Below are 18,987 nucleotides of genomic sequence, written 5' to 3'. Positions count from 1 at the left end.
CATAGTAGATTGAAAGCTCCCTAATGAAAGAAATCACACCACATTGTGTCGCACACACTACCAGCGTTTCAGTCGTAGTTTCTCTTTTTTTTTTTTTTTTTTTACTTTTTTAGATATTAGTTTTTATAAGACTTCTAAACAGGTTTTACAATTTTTCGTAATTGAATGAAAGACTCTTTAAATTCTGTGGTGCTTTACAATTTTCAGAAGTTTCACACTTTTTTTTTTTTTTACATCTTTATTAGAGTATAATTGCTTTACAATGGTGTGTTAGTTTCTGCTTTATAACAAAGTGAATCAGTTATACATATACATATGTTCCCATATCTCCTCCTTCTTGCGTCTCCCTCCCTCCCACCCTCCCTATCCCACCCCTCCAGGCAGTCACAAAGCACCGAGCTGATCTCCCTGTGCTATGTGGCTGCTTCCCACTAGCTATCTACCTTACGTTTGGTAGTGTATATATGTCCATGCCACTCTTTCGCTTTGTCACAGCTTACCCTTCCCCCTCCCCATATCCTCAAGTCCATTCTCTAGTATGTCTGTGTCTTTATTCCTGTCTTACCCCTAGGTTCTTCATGACATTTTTTTTTCTTAAATTCTATATATATGTGTTAGCATACGTGATTTCATAGAATCCCATAATAACCCTTAATTTTCCCTACCTCTGTATTCCCCACCCCCAGTGGTAACCTTAGTTTGTGGGTGTGTGTTATAGGCCATTTGGAATCTGATAAACATGAAAGACATTCTCCCCTGGAAAATGCCCCCGTACCGGGAATTTGCATGAGTTCCGAGGTTGGCAGTGCCTCGTTGCCCACCAGTGGACTGCAGACTGATAGCACCCGACGCAGCAGACTCAAGTAATAGGTGGGCAGTAACTGCTGTCCGCTGACGTGTGACTACTCTCCCTGTTTTCCCGAACAGATTGCCCTGACGTTCTCCATTGTCTTCGGGGTCATTGTCTATCGCATCACAACTGCTGCTGCTCTGTCGCTCAACAAGGCCACACGCTCCAACGTCCGGGTGACTGTGACGGCCACGGCGGTCATCATCAACCTCGTGGTCATCCTCATCCTGGATGAGATTTACGGTGCCGTGGCCAAGTGGCTCACCAAAATCGGTACCGTGTCACCACATTGCATGTTTGCCCCGGGCCCCCTTGAGGTGGTCAGTTCAGTGTGTGCAGGGTTTTTGGTGCCAATGACCCAACATAAGAAAAAGGAAGTCCAGTGCACTTGGAGAAAGGAGGAGGTGCAGGGTGTGTCCTTGTAGGGCCTCCGCCCTGGCAGGAATCCTTCCTGGAACATTCTCGATCAATAGCCCAGGTTGATGGCCTTGTTATCCCCCAAGATTAATCATGGGGTCAGTTCTTTTTAGCTCAGCCTAGAAGCAAGAGGTGCTCAACACTTCCTGCTAAAAAAAGGCAGAGTTTCAGTTCTCCTCATTTTCCCAGCAGTGTTTATAAAGTTGGGAAAGCCTCTTGACACTTGAGCCCAAGAGGGTCTTATCTATCCCCATGTTGTCAGAGGTCCCAGCAAATCCACGCATTCCCCAGGCCCTGAGCAGGCTTCAGAGAGGTGTATCAGGCTTCCCAAGCTTCCAGCCAGTGAGAAAAATGTCGTGGCCTCAATATTCAGACGTGTCATTTGAGCCACAGGCTGCCGTTGCTTGAGCACCACTTTCTGGCACTTGTGCTTCTTAGAGGTCGGGGTGGAGGGCGAGACCGTTTGCTCACTGCCTTTGTCCTGGGTGGCCTGGAGGCATCTCTTTCCCTCGCTGAATCCAGGGACCAGCAGCCCAGCCTCTCACTCACCCCCGGGGAGTTGAATTAATGATGTGATGTCTTTACTGTACTAACCAGTTGGAAGCGGACACTTGACAGGGTAACCCCTCTTCAAGAGAGCCTTTCCTGGAGGCTCAGAGAATCAGGAAAGGTTTCACTAATGCCAGTGACTCTTTCAGTGCCTTCCCTGGCATGGCTGCTACTCACGGTGGGCCCTGACTTTGGTTTCTGTGTGGATGTAAGCGATCTACCATCTGGCCGTTCCGCCATCTTTGGGCATGTGCATGTTTATATAGAAGTGTTATCTGTGTTCCTTCATACGTTTCTTAAGAAAAGTGAGCAGAGAATTCCACTTCAGTGTGTTTGCTGGGATACAGGATTCCATGGAAGCACTTAGGACGAGCAGCCCACACCCCTGGGGGCTCAGGAGAGGCTCCGGGTGAGGGCATCCAGTGGGAGAGCTCGGAAATAAACGGGCATGGATGTCAGCCATGTGCGTGGGGAGGAGGGGCTGGGCAGGAGGAGAGGAGGGCTCCCGGCAGAGGAAACAGAATGAGAAATCCGTCACTGAAGGCTGGGATCTGACCCATCAGGGTCAGGAAAGGCGCAGGGAGAGGTGGAGTGTGGGCTGGGCTGGTACGATGGGTAAAATTGGGGGGTCTGAAATCCAGGAGCCAAAGGAGCAGAGCTCAGAAGGTGGAAGAGAACACGAAGCGTGTCCAGGATGCCCGGGGAGCCCATGCGGTGGTGCTCGAGGGTCCTGGCTTGACCAGGGCACAGCATGGTGGGGAACTGGGCCCGGGGAGTTGGCTGAGCCCAGAGGTTTTGTGGAGGACCTTGAACGTCAGGCTGAGGACACTGTTTATTTTCACAGACAGTGGAAAAGTATTTGCTGAAGTTCAAAGGGGTATCCAGTAAAGAGTACCGTCTTACTGGCCTGGTTACTGAACCAGCTGAGAAGTAAGGCAAAGGCAGATGGAGACCAAAGCTGAGATTTCACCTTTAAAGCTGGAAAAGGCTGCATTGGAGGAAGCAACTTAGCAGGAGAGCCCAATAGGCTTCCTAATCCAGAATCCAGACAGACTGGCAGGCAGCAGTGGGCAGGGCAGTCCTGCAGTTCTTAGGACATTGGAGCGGGTTGGGCACGGGACTCAGAAGAGCCCCTCCTGCAGGCCGTTTGCTTCCCACAAAAGGACAGAGCAGATGCCCGTGTTACCTTCCACACCAATGGGCTAAGCTCTTCCCCTTCTCTCACCCGGGAGGAGAAGGGAGTGAGGTGGGAAGACAAAGCAGGGGATTACAACTAATCGCACTCCCTTCGCATGGGGGAAAAGGCAGGAGTGCAAAGAAATGCCCTCCATCCCCTGAACAGCTCCCAGCCTGACACGCTGTGGGTTTTTTGTTTGTTTAACATCTTTATTGGAGTATAATTGCTTTACAATGGTGTGTGTGTTTCTGCTTTATAACAAAGTGAATCAGCCATATATATACATATATCCCCATATCCCCTCCCTCTTGCGTCTCCCTCCCTCCCACCCTCCCTATCCCGCCCCTCTAGGTGGTCACAAAGCACCGAGCTGATCTTCCTGTGCTATGCGGCTGCTTCCCGCTAGCTATCTGTTTTACATTTGATAATATGTATAAGTCCATGCCACTCTCTCACTTCGTCCCAGCTTCCTCTCCCCCTCCCCATGCCCTCAAGTTCGTTCTCTACGCTGTGGGGTTTGAAGAGCATGATGGGCTGGTGGGAACTGTTTGCCAAACGACTCCAGCAGGATGCCAGAGTGGAGGGAGGCGGGGGGTCCAGAGTAAAGGAGATATTGAGTGTGTGGGCAGGAAGTAGGGAGAAAGGAACCGGAAATCAGTGATGATGCAGCAACGTCTTCTTGCTGTCCATCTGTGTTACATTATTCACTTATCTTGCACAGCTCCAGACAGTGGTAAACATCCAAGATAGAGTGTTGAGAATCAAAAACTCATTAACAAGTGTTTAGTGAGTCCCTCCCATGTACAAGGCTAGGCATGTTCTCTTTGTCTTGGCCATGAAACCCTTTCCACACCATGAAGCTGTAGCCACTGTTTCTAACAGCTCCCCCTTCCTCACCCAAAAGTTCAGACTCCTCCAAGCGGTTAAGCCGATGTCCCGTGGTCCATACGAACGTCTGCGCGCCGGAAAGGAGGTGAAATTCTAACAAGTGCATTTTGTTCTTTGTGGTCGCGATGCTCACTCATGAAGCATTTTTATCTTAAAAACGAATTTGGTTATCCCATTTCACCTTCACAAACTATGTGTGGTCAGCAAGGGAAGTATTCCATCCTCATTTGACTAAGGTTCAAACTCAGATCCTGCCCCTAAAATGCCAGTGTCTTTTGTGCAGTTTTGATGTGCGTTTCTCACTGTCTGGATTGGTGTATTGGTCTCTACCCTGGACCCCACGTGGGCATTGCTTGGGTCGTTGCTCTTGTCTGTCTCAGACTGGATGTTTCCGGAGGGCTCAGAAGGTGTGGTGTATTGTGGAAGGACCACGGAATTGGGGAGTCCAGTGGGGAGAGCCATGAACTCCAGCCCCGCCTCCTCCTCCCTCCCCCACCATCTGTGTGGTGTTGGGTGAACAGCGAACTTTGCTGGACCAAGTTTCATTGATGCTTCCTTCATCGTTGGCCTCCTTCCTGTCTGCTGACCATCACGCCCATGTAGACTGTTGTCAGAGCCTAATGGCTGACTATGCCCTTGTCTTCAGCCTCTTCCTGGGCCGCTCAGTCTTGCAAGCCCCACCCAATCAGCCTTTCTCAAAGAGTGCACTGGGGGGGCTTCCCTGGTGGCGCAGTGGTTGAGAGTCCGCCTGCCGATGCAGGGGACACGAGTTCAATCCCTGGTCTGGGAAGGTCCCACATGCCGCGGAGCGTCTGGGCCCGTGAGCCATGACCGCTGAGCCTGCGCGTCCGGAGCCTGTGCTCCACAACGGGAGGGGCTGCAACAGTGAGAGGCCCGCGTACCGCAAAAAAAAAAAAAAAAAAAAAAAAGAGTGCACTGGGGATGCATCCCTCCCAGTCGGGCCCCACAGAGAGCTTCCTTGCACCCTTAAGTCAGATCCAAACTAGCATCTGAGAGGCTCTCAACCACCTTCTTCCCAGTGTCTGCTTCCATCCCCTCCGACCACTTAACTCACAGTCACCTTGTGCCTCGCTCAGGCTGCAGTAACCCTCAGTGACCCTCCCCTTAAAGGACCTCTCGAGGTTGCCTCCCTTGTGAACCTCAGTGGGTTTCCTCCACCCACTTCTGGGCTCCACGGGCACAGACTGTTCACTCCTTGGTTCATCCCTCCGGTGCTGTTTGAGCGTCTGCTTTGTGCCAGGCCCCATTCTGGGAACACAGCGAAAGGGGAAAGGCATGGTCCCTGCTCCAGCTGTCCTGACGCTGCAGTCGGGGAAGGATGCACAGTAGATGGGAACATTTCACAGAGGGCGAGAGAGAAAACAGGGCGATGTGGTGGTGGCTTGGGGCTGTGTACTTTGCACGAGGTGGCGGGGAAAGGACTGTCCAGGTGGTAACACTGTGGCTGAACCCTGAGTGGGGGCGGGAGGAGATCTAGAAGGAAGGCTCTAGAAAGAAACTACAGCACAGCAGAGGCAGAGGCAAAGGCACAGAACAGCTAAGGCAAAAGCAAGGGCTTATAAACCAGCAACGTGGCCAGAAGCTTGGGGTGCTTCCCAAGCAGGTAAGGACCTGCTTCACTCCCCGGAAGTTCGTCACATACCGTCTGATATCATTCCCGGATTTCCCACTCTTAGTCCAGACGAGGCCTTAATCTTAGAATCTCATTGCCGTACCACGAAGGTGTTTATTGGTTCTCGCTCACGCTGCGTGGTTGGGGTGACAGGGCAGGGTCTCTGCTTCATGCAGTTGCCGAGGACCCGGACCCATGGAGGCCACGTGGGCACCGTGTTAGGGACAGAGCGCTGGAGCGTCACGTCGAGGCTGTCACAGAGGCATCGTGCATCACCTCTGCCCATAGCGTGCCAGCTAGAAGCAGCCTGATCAGGAAGAGGTTGGAAACGCGTGGAAGCCCGTGGACCTTCCGTGAGCAGGAAAGTTCTCTGCCGGTGGCTCCGACCAGGCTACAGAGCCCTGGAGAACAGCCACTCCGCCTCACGTTTCTTTTCTCTCCCCCCCAGCCTGCTCGCTGGTAGATCTTAGCCCACGCTTGTTGGTGCAGTTATTGGTGAAATATATCTGTCTCTTCACTCATGCGTTCAGATTCCTTTTCAAGGAATGCTTGCAGGCGAGGCATCCTGTCAGCCACAGGAGAGGCTGGAGTGAGTGTTTATGTGTTCGTGGTTCCAACCCTGCCTGCTGACCAGAGGATCTGAGGAGCTATTAAGACAAATCGGGGAAAGGCAAAGTTGCCATTGATGGGGCAGGGGTTAGAAGGTGCAAGAGAGACCCAAAGCCTGGAATTTTTCTTAATGGCAGAGTTCACACACTAATGAGGTGGTCAGATCCAAACTAGCATCTGAGAGGCTCTCAGCCACCTTCTTCCCAGCGTCTGCTTCCATCCCCTCCGACCACTTAACTCACAGTCACCTCCCATCACCCTATGCCTGGCTCAGGCTGCAGTAACCCTTAAAGGTCCCCTTAAAGGACCTCTCGAAGTTGCCTCCTTCGTGAATGGTGTGACAGGCCTACCTGCAGGCAGCAGTGTGGTTTCAGAGCCCCCAGGCCGCCACGGGGACGTAAAGCTGTGGATAAGGCCACCTGATAGACTGAGGGTCCTGCCAAGCTTAGGGGCTTCCTTTGCCCCAGGAGGGTTTAATTCCCGTCTGGCTTCCTGCCCCAGATCTCCTGATGGATGAGGAGGCGGTGACCATGTGCTTTGCTCACCAGGTGCAAACAGCTGGTGTAAACAATTCCAATGAGTTCCTGAGTGTTTCCTGCAAAGCTGGGTGATGGAAGACCCATTCCCTAGGAGGTCCCTCAACAGGCCCCAGTGTCAGGCCTATCTGAGGTCTGTTCTTGCCACAAATATTTGTGACAAAAGACAGAATTTGTTAAATTCCTTGAGTGTGATTAATGATAGATAAAGACAGTAACTGTCTACCTGGTGGCCAGGATAACAACAGTCATGGGCTTGGGTGCAAGACACGCTATCATCTGGAGGTGACGCGGTCCTGGTGGCGCAGGGACTGAGCTGAAGTCTGGGGTCGGGGTGTCTGGGGAAACCAAGATGCTTTGGGACCTTGTCGGCCATGGCATGCTGTGCAAAGTGTGTAGCCTGGTTCAGCAAGTATCAGTCGCTGACATTTGTGAGGATCTCAGTGAACTGGTGGGACAAGGACTGTCTTAGTCCCTAGTGAGCTGTTCTTTCCTGGAGGGGCCACAGGGGGTTCTAGGGAAAGGATCCAGTTCCTGGAAGAGGAAGCAAGCAAGAGCTGGGCAGGACATTAGGACACCAGACACCCAGGCAAACAGGATGGGGCTCGGGCATCTTGGTAGGCCAGGGTCTGAGGTAAGATGACAGGGGTCACCGGGCAGACCAGCTCAAGGTGTGCTTCTGTCTCAGTCTGTTCAGGCTGCTATAACACAATGCCATGGACTGGGTGGCTGGTAAACAACAGAAACTCAAGTCTCAGACTTCTGGAGGCTGGACGTCCAGGATGAGGGTGCCAGCATGGCCGGGGCCTGGTGAAAGCCCTCTTCTGGGTTGCAGATGGCTATCTCCTTGCTGTGTTCTCACGTGGTGGAAGGGGCGAGGGAGCTCTGTGGGGGGGGTCTCTTTTATAAGGGCACTAATACCATTCGTGAGGGCTCCACCCTCATGACCTAAGCACCTCCCAAAGACCCTACCTCCCAATACCATCACCTTTGGGGGTTGGGATTTCAACATGTGAATTTGGGGGAACACAAACATTCAGACCATTGCAGCTTCCTACTTGGGTCAGGGCACAGGGTGCACTGTGCCCGTGAGGCAATGAGCTTCCGAGCCCAAGCTTGGGGAGTATGATGTCTAGTGTTCCTGAAACGGTTGGGTCTTGTGGTGACTGACATAGGCATGGGTCCGGCTTGGCCTAGAAGGGGCCCCATGTGCACTCTAGCTCCAGGCAGAGCGAGGAAGGCAGGGCTGACACCAGGCTTCTCAGCTGAATAATCCAGCTGCCATGAGCTTGTCTTTGTCAGCGTCGTTCTCTGACTCCAGCTTCTCCCCCTCCTCTCCTTTCAAACTCTGCAAAGTGCTGGCGTGTGTGTGGGGCTGTATGATTCATCTTTACTCTGCCCCGAGTCTCTCCTAGTTACAGCGTTGGGCTCACTGTGTGTACCTGGGGCGCAATTATTGTGTCAAGTCAAAGCCTCCAGTTCTCAGGAAGAGGCTGTGTTTGTGGGTTGTTTAAATATTGCTGAACCCTGCTCCTGAGTGTCGCTACCAGAGCGGGGGCAGGGAAGTGACAAAAGGAGAGACGGGGAAAGGGTCTGACTTTACTGACACCCGTCGTGTACCAGGCACCGGCGGGCATTGTATGTACAGCGTTTCACCTAATTTTCACGTTAGCGCCCGGAACTGGTTGTTTCTTTCACTTTATTTATGAGGGGACTGAAGAGATTTAGAAACTTGACCAAGACCCATAGTTAATAGTGGTGTGCACACACACACACGCGCACGCACACACACGCATGCGCACACATGCACACACACACGCACGCACACACAGCCTGTTCGAAGCACTTTATGTGTATTAGTATATTTAATCCTCAAAGTAGCCCCAAGGGTGAGGGTGGTCTCAACCCTCCCACAGGCCCAAGGTCCTCTGGCTGTGAGTGGTGACGACCCTGGCCTTGGTGTCCTCGCTGAGACCACAGCGCCCCACTGCCTGGTAATACGTAGCTGTCCTTTGGCCTCGGGAAATTCTAAACGTGTTGGGAAGGCAGAAGAAAACACATTAGAGGCTCCAGAAGGTTTAAAATGCGACGCACCCACCCATGAGAACGTCAGGTCGCTGGGGTGGGGACGTCCTCTGGGGACAAGCGGGGAGACAGTGGGAGCCAGCCCCCCGTGCAGGCCCGCAGGCATGAGGAGACCTCCGCAGGTTCGCGGACTTTGGGGTCTCAGGTGTTTTATTAAATTTTTTTAAAAAAACCTTTTTTGGAAGAATTGAAGTACCACCAGGAAGTCCTGAGTCTGGAATTGTTCATCCAGTTCTAAGCCATCCTCTGCACAGGCTGCATCTGACCACTGAGGAGAGAAGAGAGGGAAGAAATGAAAAGGAGGGGGAAACTCAGAACCAAAGGCCGCCGGGACATCACAAATTCTTTAAAGAGAAACATTTTGGGTATACAGGGATGGATCTAATTTCCCATCAGATGTGCACGACGTGTGTTTTCAGAGCGCAGGGTGAAGGGCTGCTTTCTTGGCTCTGAGCACTGGGGCAAGGGGCGTCGGCTTCCCTGCGGCCTAAGCCTGCACAGGAGCGTGCTTCCGGAGCAGGGACCCAGGTGCATGCGTGTGGATACGCGTGGATGCGTGTGCATGTGTGTGGATACGTGTGAATGCGTGTGGATGCGTGTGGATGCATGTGCATGCGTGTGGATGTGCGTGGATACGTGTAGATGCATGTGCATGCGTGTGGATGCGTGTGGATGTGTGTGGATGCGTTGCATGCATGTGGATGCGCGTGGATACGTGTGAATGCGTGTGGATGTGTGTGAATGCGTGTGGATATGTGTGGATGCATGTGGATACGTGTGGATGTGAGTGAATGCGTGTGGATGTGTGTGGATGCGTGTGGATATGTGTGGATGCATGTGGATACGTGTGGATATGAGTGGAATGCGTGTGGATGCGTGTGGATGTGTGTGGGCTGGTCTGAGACCTGTGCCTTCTGGGTGGGGAGACCACAGTACTGGCACTTTGAAATCTGGCTTCGAGTCATGTCTGCTGGGTTGTTTTCCTGGTCTGCCACCAGCTCCTGACTGCCTGGGTGGCCTCCTGCCTGTCCCATCTGGGAGGCCAGGGGAAGGGCATGGCCAGGGTAGATTCTGCCATTGTTTGAGGGCCCCCCCTCTGTGATGTTGGCTTAAAGTAACTGTAAATGTCATCTGGGAAGCAGAGGGGATGGTGGGAGGCTGCTGCTAGAATGCAGAAGACACGAGCACGGTTATAGCCTGAGTCTGTGGAACGATGATTAATGACACTGCTACTTTTATAACAGTTTAATACAACTGGCAAGAATCCCTCCCAAACTTGAGCTGTGACTATGAACACGTCTCTCTCGTTTTTGCAGTTAATCACGGAAGCCCCCATCTCTCCTTTTAGCAAGAAGCCCCATACATGCCTCTCCCTTTCTTGAGTTTTCTGAGAACCCAGAGCCTGAATCCATGAGAAGCAAGGGAGTCATGGTGGTCATGCTCTGTTGGCCATCGTTTCCCTCCAGGCCCCTTCTCCCCCTGCGTCCACCGTGGTCTGTGCCCCGAGGCCCAGCAGATTCTATCACCAGGTGCCCCACGCTGACTGGTGGCTGGGCTCAGCCAGTGGGAAGCAATGGAAGGAGCTTAGGGGGTAGAGGAGACGGAATTGGGGCCATCTCTTCCCTGATTCGCCCTCACCTCTGGCAAAACTGTGCCTTCGTTAGAATCCCTTCCTCTGAACCATCTGAGGTAAACTGTTTCCTGGTGCGATGCTGACTAACAGAGGAGGGTCAGGGCAACATCCGTGCTTCAACAGGGAAATACCTAGAGTATGGCCAGCCCTTCACTCCTCCACCTCTCCCTGCGGGAGGTGACCCTCAGTGACTAGGGGGCCTTCATCACCCCAAGTGATGCCAGCCCACCCCAGCCTTCAAAGAGGGCTCGGTCAGAGATTCTCGGGTAACCTGCTGGCATTTCTCTCACCAAAGAAGTGGAAACAAATGTACGAATGAAAAGTCTAATCGAGTGCCTTGCTACAGCGTCCTACTAACAGCAAGTGTTTGCGACCTTACACGGTGCTTTGTGCTTTCCAGACTTTTGCTTGGACTTCACGACAAGTGTTTCAGGAAGGGACCATTTTAGGAGTTAGGATGGTGAGGCTCAGAAAGGTAAAGGAAAGTGGGACGGAAAGGTCTTCTTGCTCCCAGCCCGGAACCTCCTCTCCCCGTGTCATAGGCTCCGCGGTAGTGCCGTAGAACACAGAGGACCAGAGCAGAGAGGACCTGGGAAATCACCCGCTGCAGGCTGTGGCTTGCCTGAGGATCTGATGCCTCAGAGCTGGCCAGGGGCTTTGGAGGACGGTCCTCAAGTCACACAAAGCCCCAGCCGCCGTGGGGCGTGAGGACAGAAGCACACAGGCCCAGTAGCTCAGTGAGTCTAACTTTGAACTCTCAATTTCCCCTCCAGACCTGTCACTTTCATCATTCTTCCCATCTCAGGAAGTAGCACTCACACGCTCTTACCAGAACCCAAGCATCCTCCTGGATCGCTCTTTTTTTCACCCCTAAACTCCCGTCTGGTAGTATTGTCTAGTCCTCCTTCAGACGTTTCCCAGCTCTGATCAGTTCTCACGACCTCCCTCCCAATACTGGTCGTGTCCCACCTGGACAGCCACATAGTCCTGGTTTCTCTCTCTGCTTCCGCTTCTGTCCCCCACTCCATGCCCGCACACACACGCTTCCTTTCCTGGGGTCCTTCTCAGCATCTCTCTGCCTCACCCGTAAGGAGACTTCCCACTGTGTGTCCCGTGAATGTCAGGTCCTTCCAGTGGCTGCAGAACCCCTTCCTCTCCATTCCTCTTCCTCATACTTTCTCGTCACTCCGAATGCCCCGGCCCCTGGGACTGTCTGTTCCACCCCTGCCCCCAGCTCCGCATTCAGAGACCTCTCCTGGCCACTCCGACTAAAACAGTCTTCCTGTCGCCTTTTCCTCCCCCTTCTCATCTCCCTGTGGATTCCATCAGTACTCACTGCCCTCCGACACGCCCCCTTCCCTCTTCTGGACCGTCCGCACCACATGGCAGGGAGCTCATTGATCCAGCGCACGGCTGTATTCCCAGCGCCCAGTGTCTGGCACACAATGGTCACTAGGTGGACATTTGTTGAATAAAAAAAGATAACGATGGAAAAGGTAAAAACATTCCCTTTGGGTGATCTTCCCCTGGGAAGACACCAGGGGATGGACTGAGATGGGATTACTCCACCTCTGCTCGCTGGGGGCTCGGTTTCTAGACCAGCGAGTGTGTTTGCCAGATGACCCCACCGGTGTTGTGTCTGCGGTTGCGACCCGGGCACACCGACCTGTTCTCTCCCTGCTCCCTCATTGCCACGAGGAGAGCGTCCCATAGAGCGGATGGAACAGTTGAACGGGGACCCCGTGTCAAGTGTTGTGCAGCGTGCTGGAGTTCTCAGGGGTGCCCTGTAACAGAGCGCTGCTCTCTGTCTGTCTCCCTCCCTCTCTGCTGGTGCTTGCTCCCTTTTGTGTCCCCTTTCCTTAAAATGTACTGTCACCTGGGGCTGGGCTGCTAGAGCACAGTAGGCCTCCCGTCCCTTTGTCTGGGGGCAGCCGTCATCTTCCTGACTCTAAGGGTGGGGCCCCTTGTGCTTAGAGACTCTCTAGGGCTCCAGGGGTATCTCAGGAGCACCCACCCATAATCTGCAGCTCTGGGGCGCTCAGTGCCCTGGGACAATGCACTGGCTGCCTGGTTATCCAGCTCGCTGGCTTCTCCCAGGGTGACTCCCTCCCCATGGCATAAACAAGGCAACAACGTCACACAGGAGGCCGGGATCACCTCCACCCCCAAACCCACACACCTGCCCACACACACAAACAGGGGGAAGGCCAGCTGATTGGGCTGTCAGGAAACACTGCTGTTTGTAAAAGCTGGATCTGTCCTGGGGGAGAGGCAGGGGTCGCTGTGGCGCCTTTGCTTTCTGATGCAGCTTCCGCCCTTCCCAGAGCCGTGCCAGGGCTGGAACTGGTTGAAGTTCACGCCTGGACATCGCCTTTTTGTCTTGTCGCCGTCATTCTGTATATGCTGGATGGTCAGGGACACCCATTAGGATGAGCTGCTCTTCCAAAATTCCGATTCCGCAGCCGACATCCTCTTGCCCGCCGTGCTGTTTCCATATGACGAGGATGGTGCTCTGGGGACTTGGAATTCTGAGCTGGCCCCCTGAGACTCGCTTGGGCTTTCATACTAATTATTTTCCAAGGCAGTTTACAGCTGGGTCATTTATACTCATATTTTTTCATGACACAATGCGTCAGAGGTTTAACACTTAAAAGAAAGGGGGTTGGGTAAGGGCGCCACACAGGAATTCTCTGATGGTCTCTCCTGGTCCTGGAGTTTGCCCTTTGTCCGAAATCTGCTCCAGCTGGTGGTGAGCAGGTGAAACTCTCAATGGCCTGCAGTCAACCTGGGGTGGCTTCCTGGGGGAGGTGAGATTTCAGGAGCCTGGGAATGCTGGAGAGGGGTTGCATTCTCCCTTCTCACACTGTCTCCATGTTGACTGTCCTCCTCTCCATCCCCATAGCAATTGATATCTAAAGACACTTTATTTGGAGTTTTATGAAACACAAGGCTGGTCCATTTTCTCATGGGCTCAGTTTGGGACCACTCCAGATTCTGTGTCCAATCAGGGGATGGTGCCCAGTGTCCTGAAGTGCCCTAACTGTGCTGTAGACATCATCCCACCCCAAAAGGACCCTGAAAAACCTGTTCTGTTTCACTGTTGTAGGTGGGCGAGGTTCCTCATGTTGGCTGTTGGAAGAGACCTATTCTAAGATGGTACACTATTGTATGTAAATCAGCTAATTATACTTCAGTCAAAAAAAAAAAAAAGAGACCCAAATTCGCAGGGAGCTCCAGGGCCCCCGTTCTCTCCCTCCCCAGGGCTGCGTTCCCTGGGACCCTCCCCCCCCACTTCCCCAGAACTCTCAGCAAAGCACCCAGCATGGCCGCAGAGCTTCTCTGTTGTGGGACCCTCGACTGATTTAGTGGCCTATCAAGGGGATTTGGATTGTTTATTGGAAATGCCCATTATTTATGGTGGCTCATGGCCTTAAAAGCATAGGCACAGGCTGTTTTTAGAAATAAACCTAATAAGTAATAATCAGACCCATGATTTATCAGGATGGAGGAAGGAAGTCACTCATTTCCAGTTGGAGCGAAGAGCTCTGAAGGGACTGGATTCTCTTTCCAGAGAACTTAGAGGGAGTTCCTGTAGGGATTGGGGGATCTGCATACAAAGAGTTCAAAGGCAATTATAAAAGAAAATCAAAGACACATGCCTCTCTGTACCTCATCCTTAATCCCCTTCTAGCCACATTTACAAGGTGAGTTTTCCAAATTTTTAGATCCTCAGACCTGATTACCTGAAAACTGAGGTGACCTCAGTTTTCATTTTCTTGCCCCCAAAATATTTAAAATTGAGACACAAGATGTTATTAAGTTATTGTTGAATTGGTTAGGCAGAGGCTCAAACTCCTGTTGAAAGAGGTCCCTCCCACCCTCCTTCCTTCCTTCCTTCCTTCCTTCCTTCCATCCACTGAAAAAAATTCATAACCTAAAAGTTGAGCATTATGTTTTATTCAGTGGACTTTCTGATTACTTAAGCCCGGGAGGCAGACTCTCAGGTAGCTCTGAGGGACTGCTCGGAAGAGGTGAGGGGGGAGCCAGGATACACAGGAGTTTCTGCAACAAAAACCAGGTAGTTGGACCATCGAAAGATTACTGTTAGTTAAAGAAAAACAGACAAGTTAATGAATTTAGCGATTTTCTAAGTTTGAGAAGATGCAAGAGTCCGGGCTCATTGAAATCACCTCTTTGATATGCACCTTAACTATCTAGGGTCAGTGTCCTGCTCTGCTCCGTTCTGGATTCAGTTCAGGGTGCACAGTCCAGGGTGGCTGCACTGGCTGATGACTCGATGGCTGCCCCGTCCTTCGTTTACTGATAGGCGGTGACTTTCTTCATCTACCCTCCCTCCCTCCCTCCCTCCCTCCTTCTTCCCCTTCTCCTCCTCCCCTTCCTCCTTTCTCTCTGCCTCTCTGTCCCCAGTCTCTCTGCTTTGTAACCCAGCTACAACAGGGTATGGCGGGGAGCCTCTGTTCACGCCCCTGTGCTCATCTTGAAGTCGGACTCAGCCCTTTGGCACATCCCTCCCCTAAGAACCCATCCAGGATTCTTTGACACTGGTAAGGAATGCAGTTGTAGTGAGTCTTTCCTGGAGAGTCTATGGAGAGGCAAATGAGGGGGTCACACTACAAATTACATAGCAGAAATTAATGGACATTTCAACCAGGCACCCCCCACTTGTCACGCAGCAGCCCCCCCATCCCCCTCTCCGCCCTCCCCCCTCCCAGAGCCCTGGCTCTCGCCTTTTTTGGGCCCTGCATCTACCTCTAGCACCCCTGTCTCTTCTCTTAACTAGGGAATCTAACTCTCTCTGGCTGCTCCTCTCATATCTTCATACCGTTATCCTGCCCAACAGACAAAGGTCTCTCCTTAGGCTTTGCCCTCCTTGTCATGTGACAGGGAATTTTTAGTAAATGACAAATACTTCAGTATTTACTTCTTCCAAATAATGTTTTTTTCATGTCACGTCATGTCATTCATTAACTCAATAAACGTGCACAGTAGAGTACTATACATCTGACACCAGCTGTGTTCCCCCCAGAAGATGTATCTCTCTGACCTCACTCATTGTGAAAAAGCCATCCAAACCGTACATGGTGGGGGCGGGTGGGATGGGGGTGGGGAAGGCGATGAGGTTAATAGCCACTTCAGGGTTCAGAGTTATGAGATCTTAAAACCGAAAGTGACCTTAGAACTCGATGGCAGGCACTTCCACCTGCGCCTCAGAATCGTTTTCTTTAGTCAGAGCGGAAAGAGGTTGAAGAAGTGGATGTGGATCTGGAGCTCGGGGAGGGCAGGATGAGTATAAATCAACAGGGTGGTCCTGCCTCTTTGTAGGGCAGGATTTGTAGCAGGGAGGGGAAGGCCTTCTGGGTTAAAGTTTGAAGGGGCTTTGCTAACATATGGAAATTAAAGAAGAGCTGGCAGAAGTGGGAGTATTAACCATAAATGGTGAGTACAAGTCATTATCCAGATGCTTGCTGGGCTCGGCAGTGCGATTGCCCAGCACTTTTATCCATGGGGTTGCACATGTGTCTGTCCATGTGTGGTAGGAAGGAGAAAACCACAAAGCCATCTGTTGGCTGAGGGATATCATGGTAGACTTTTCCAACCTCATCTCCTGTAGAATTAATGACGATGTCTCCAGACTCCCTAGCAGGCAATGCTATTGCCAGAATTGTCTGGAGGACCTCAGAAAGCTTGGGCTGTGGTTCTGTGGGGTGGGGACAGAGGATCACCTATGGGTGATCTCTGCCAGCAGAATCCTCTTGCCAGGAGGATCACGTACCAGCCATGTTCTCCGTCGATTGGTAGAAAGTGATCAGTAATCACATGGAAATGATGCCTGGAACCTCAGGGGGCTAGTCATGTGCACAGACATCCAGCCTGTGATGGCCCAACTGTGCTGTGGAAAGCAGAGCTGCTGGACCTGCGTGATGGTGGTGATGATGATGGTGGTGATGTTGATGTTGATGGTGATGATGGTGATGGTGATGATGGTGGTGATGACGGTGGTGATGATGATGGTGATGATGGTGGTGGTGATGATGGTGGTGATGATGGTGATGGTGATGATGGTGATGATGATGATGGTGGTGATGGTGATGATGGTGATGATGATGGTGATGATGATGATGGTGGTGATGATGATGGTGGTGATGATGATGGTGATGATGATGGTGATGAAGGTGATGATGGTGGTGATGTTGATGGTGATGGTGATGATGATGGTGATGGTGATGATGATGGTGATGATGGTGATGATGATGGTGGTGATGATGGTGGTGATGATGATGGTGATGATGATGGTGATGGTGATGATGATGGTGGTGGTGATGATGGTGGTGATGATGGTGATGATGATGGTGATGATGGTGATGATGGTGGTGATGTTGATGGTGATGATGGTGATGATGGTGATGATGATGATGGTGATGATGATGGTGATGATGGTGATGATGATGATGGTGATGATGATGGTAGTGATGATGGTGATGATGATGATGATGATGATGGTGATGGTGATGATGATGATGGTGGTGATGATGGTGGTGATGATGATTGTGATGGTGATGACTGTGATGATGCTGCTGCTGATGTTTAGGACAACATCATTTACTGAGGTCCGCTATGTGCCAAGCACCTGGCCGAGTGCTCTATGAGCATTCCCATTGTGTCTTCAGGGCAACCCTGTGAAGGAGGTATCATTATCCTTTTTATATAACTTCACTTCTCTAATTACATCTAGCATTTGAACTCAAATATGTCTGATGCTAAAATCTGCTCCTACAACCATCTCTGTAGCAAAACAGAACAAGCAAATCATCCCACCCCTCAACACACAGCTGAGAGGGGCTGGGAGCTCTGTGGGTTCAGCATGGCCTGCCAGGGCCTCTAGGACTGTTTGCCAACATCAGTGAACTCAAGTGGGTTTTAGGATGGAGGGGAGATTGGAGAATGAAGAAGTTTCCAGTGTTGCTGGCTCTCCAGGACTGACACCGCATTTCTCATGGGAACCAGGACGGGTAACTCTTCACTTTCCCTTCTTTCAGCCTTAGGGGAAAATCAAGGCCAGGATCACAATAGTGATGGTAATCACTAAGCTTCCTCATTCTCAAGTCCCCTCCCAGGGCCACAGGTGCCTGGGGGCTCATGTATGCCTGGGGCAATCTCCTTAGACAAGCTTTTACTGCTTCTTGACTTCTGTTCACTGGTTAACAGGGCTTTCTGTCAGGGATGTTTGTTCAAGTAACATCTCCGTAGAAGTGTCAAGTATGCAGGTGAAAGCTGACTTCCTCTTGATGAAGCAAGGGTGGCGGGAGGATGTTCTGCTTGCCCAGATCCCTCTTTGAGGAGCCCAGTGTGAAACCATTGCTTGCGTGGGTAAGCGGAGGGCAGCGGAAAGAGACAGGTGATGATCGTATGTACGCTTGGCCTTCTGTAGCCTCATACTACCTGGAACACCGCTTGGAACCTCCCAGATGAAGTCAGTTCTAAGGTGCGAGAGAGATGGATCTCTTAGTTTCTACTCTGAAGGAGTAAACTGACAGATAATGGCTCACGTCACAGGGTCACAACTCTGGAGAGGTGAGAAATCTGTCTCTCAGTCTGTTCCGCTTTGCTCTTCTCTTTCAGAGGTTCCAAAAACAGAGAAGACATTTGAAGAGCGCCTGGTACTCAAGGCTTTCTTGCTAAAGTTTGTCAATGCCTACTCACCCATCTTCTATGTGGCCTTTTTCAAGGGGAGGTGAGTATCTCGGTGCCACACATGGAAGGGCAATTGGTCATGAAGACTGAGCCCTCCACTGGAGTCAGCCTGTCTCCATTGTCAGTTTACACCCTTGGCCCCATTCCCCACTCCCTTTGCCACCTGGCTGCCCTAAATCATTTTGGATTAGCATCTTCAGATTCTGTTAACATGGGAAACTCTGCAGTGATTCAGCTCTGGGCCCTGAAGGGTTAGTCTTAGAGGAATTTGTGTCTCTCAACTTGGAGGCTGTGACAGGAGGGAATTTCATGTCTAGCCAGTGGCTCTTAGATCTTGCAATACAGGTCTGATGGCAACTACTCAGAGTTAGTGTGGACTTCACAGATGAGGAGCACAGTCTCCCACAAGACTGCCCTTACCTCAGACAGTACTGCAAGCTCTGGGGCTCTCAGGCCACTGATGGGTCTGCCCAACTGGCTACAGCCACTAACCCCTTGGGTTTGATAATTCACTAGAACAATTTATAGAGCTTGGAATGTGCTCTTCTTAAAATTAGGGTGTTATTATCACAAAGAGATACAAATTCAAAGTGACAGACGGGAGAGGCACGTAGGGTAAGGTCTAGGAGAATCCTGAAAAGAAGCTCCCGTGTCTTCAGGATGTCCTCAGCATGTCAGTTTCCTGGCACGTCCATGTGCGTCACCAACCGGGATGCTCGTCCAAGCTTCAGTGTCCACGGTTTTTGCTGGGGTCCTGGTATACAAGCATCATTGAATGAAGCATTGCTCATGTGATGGAACTCAGTCTGCAGTCCCTCTCCCTGAGCTGAGGTCCGGCTGCTTTTCCTGGGATCAAAGCCCCAACTCTCTGATCACCTGGTTGGTCTTTCTGGCACT

At 51.6% G+C, this 18,987-nt stretch overlaps 1 protein-coding gene across 1 annotated transcript in view; it reads left to right on the top strand.

The window, feature by feature from the left end:
• Positions 1-18,987, top strand: part of ANO2 (anoctamin 2) — a gene marked incomplete at both ends in the record, with an annotated part of 319,797 nt that overhangs the window by 239,468 nt on the left and 61,342 nt on the right. Inside the window, 2 exons of the mRNA XM_082665221.1 lie at positions 928-1,123; positions 18,019-18,130. Of these exons, the coding sequence (XP_082521347.1) occupies positions 928-1,123; positions 18,019-18,130 (308 nt within the window). The remainder of the gene's footprint in view (positions 1-927; positions 1,124-18,018; positions 18,131-18,987) is intronic.

Source organism: Grampus griseus, assembly GCF_964374135.1.
Source record: "Grampus griseus genome assembly, chromosome: 11".
In the NCBI taxonomy this organism is placed as follows: Eukaryota; Metazoa; Chordata; class Mammalia; order Artiodactyla; family Delphinidae; genus Grampus; species Grampus griseus.
Note: the sequence above shows the minus strand (reverse complement) of the source record. Positions and strands in the feature narration are given on the sequence as shown.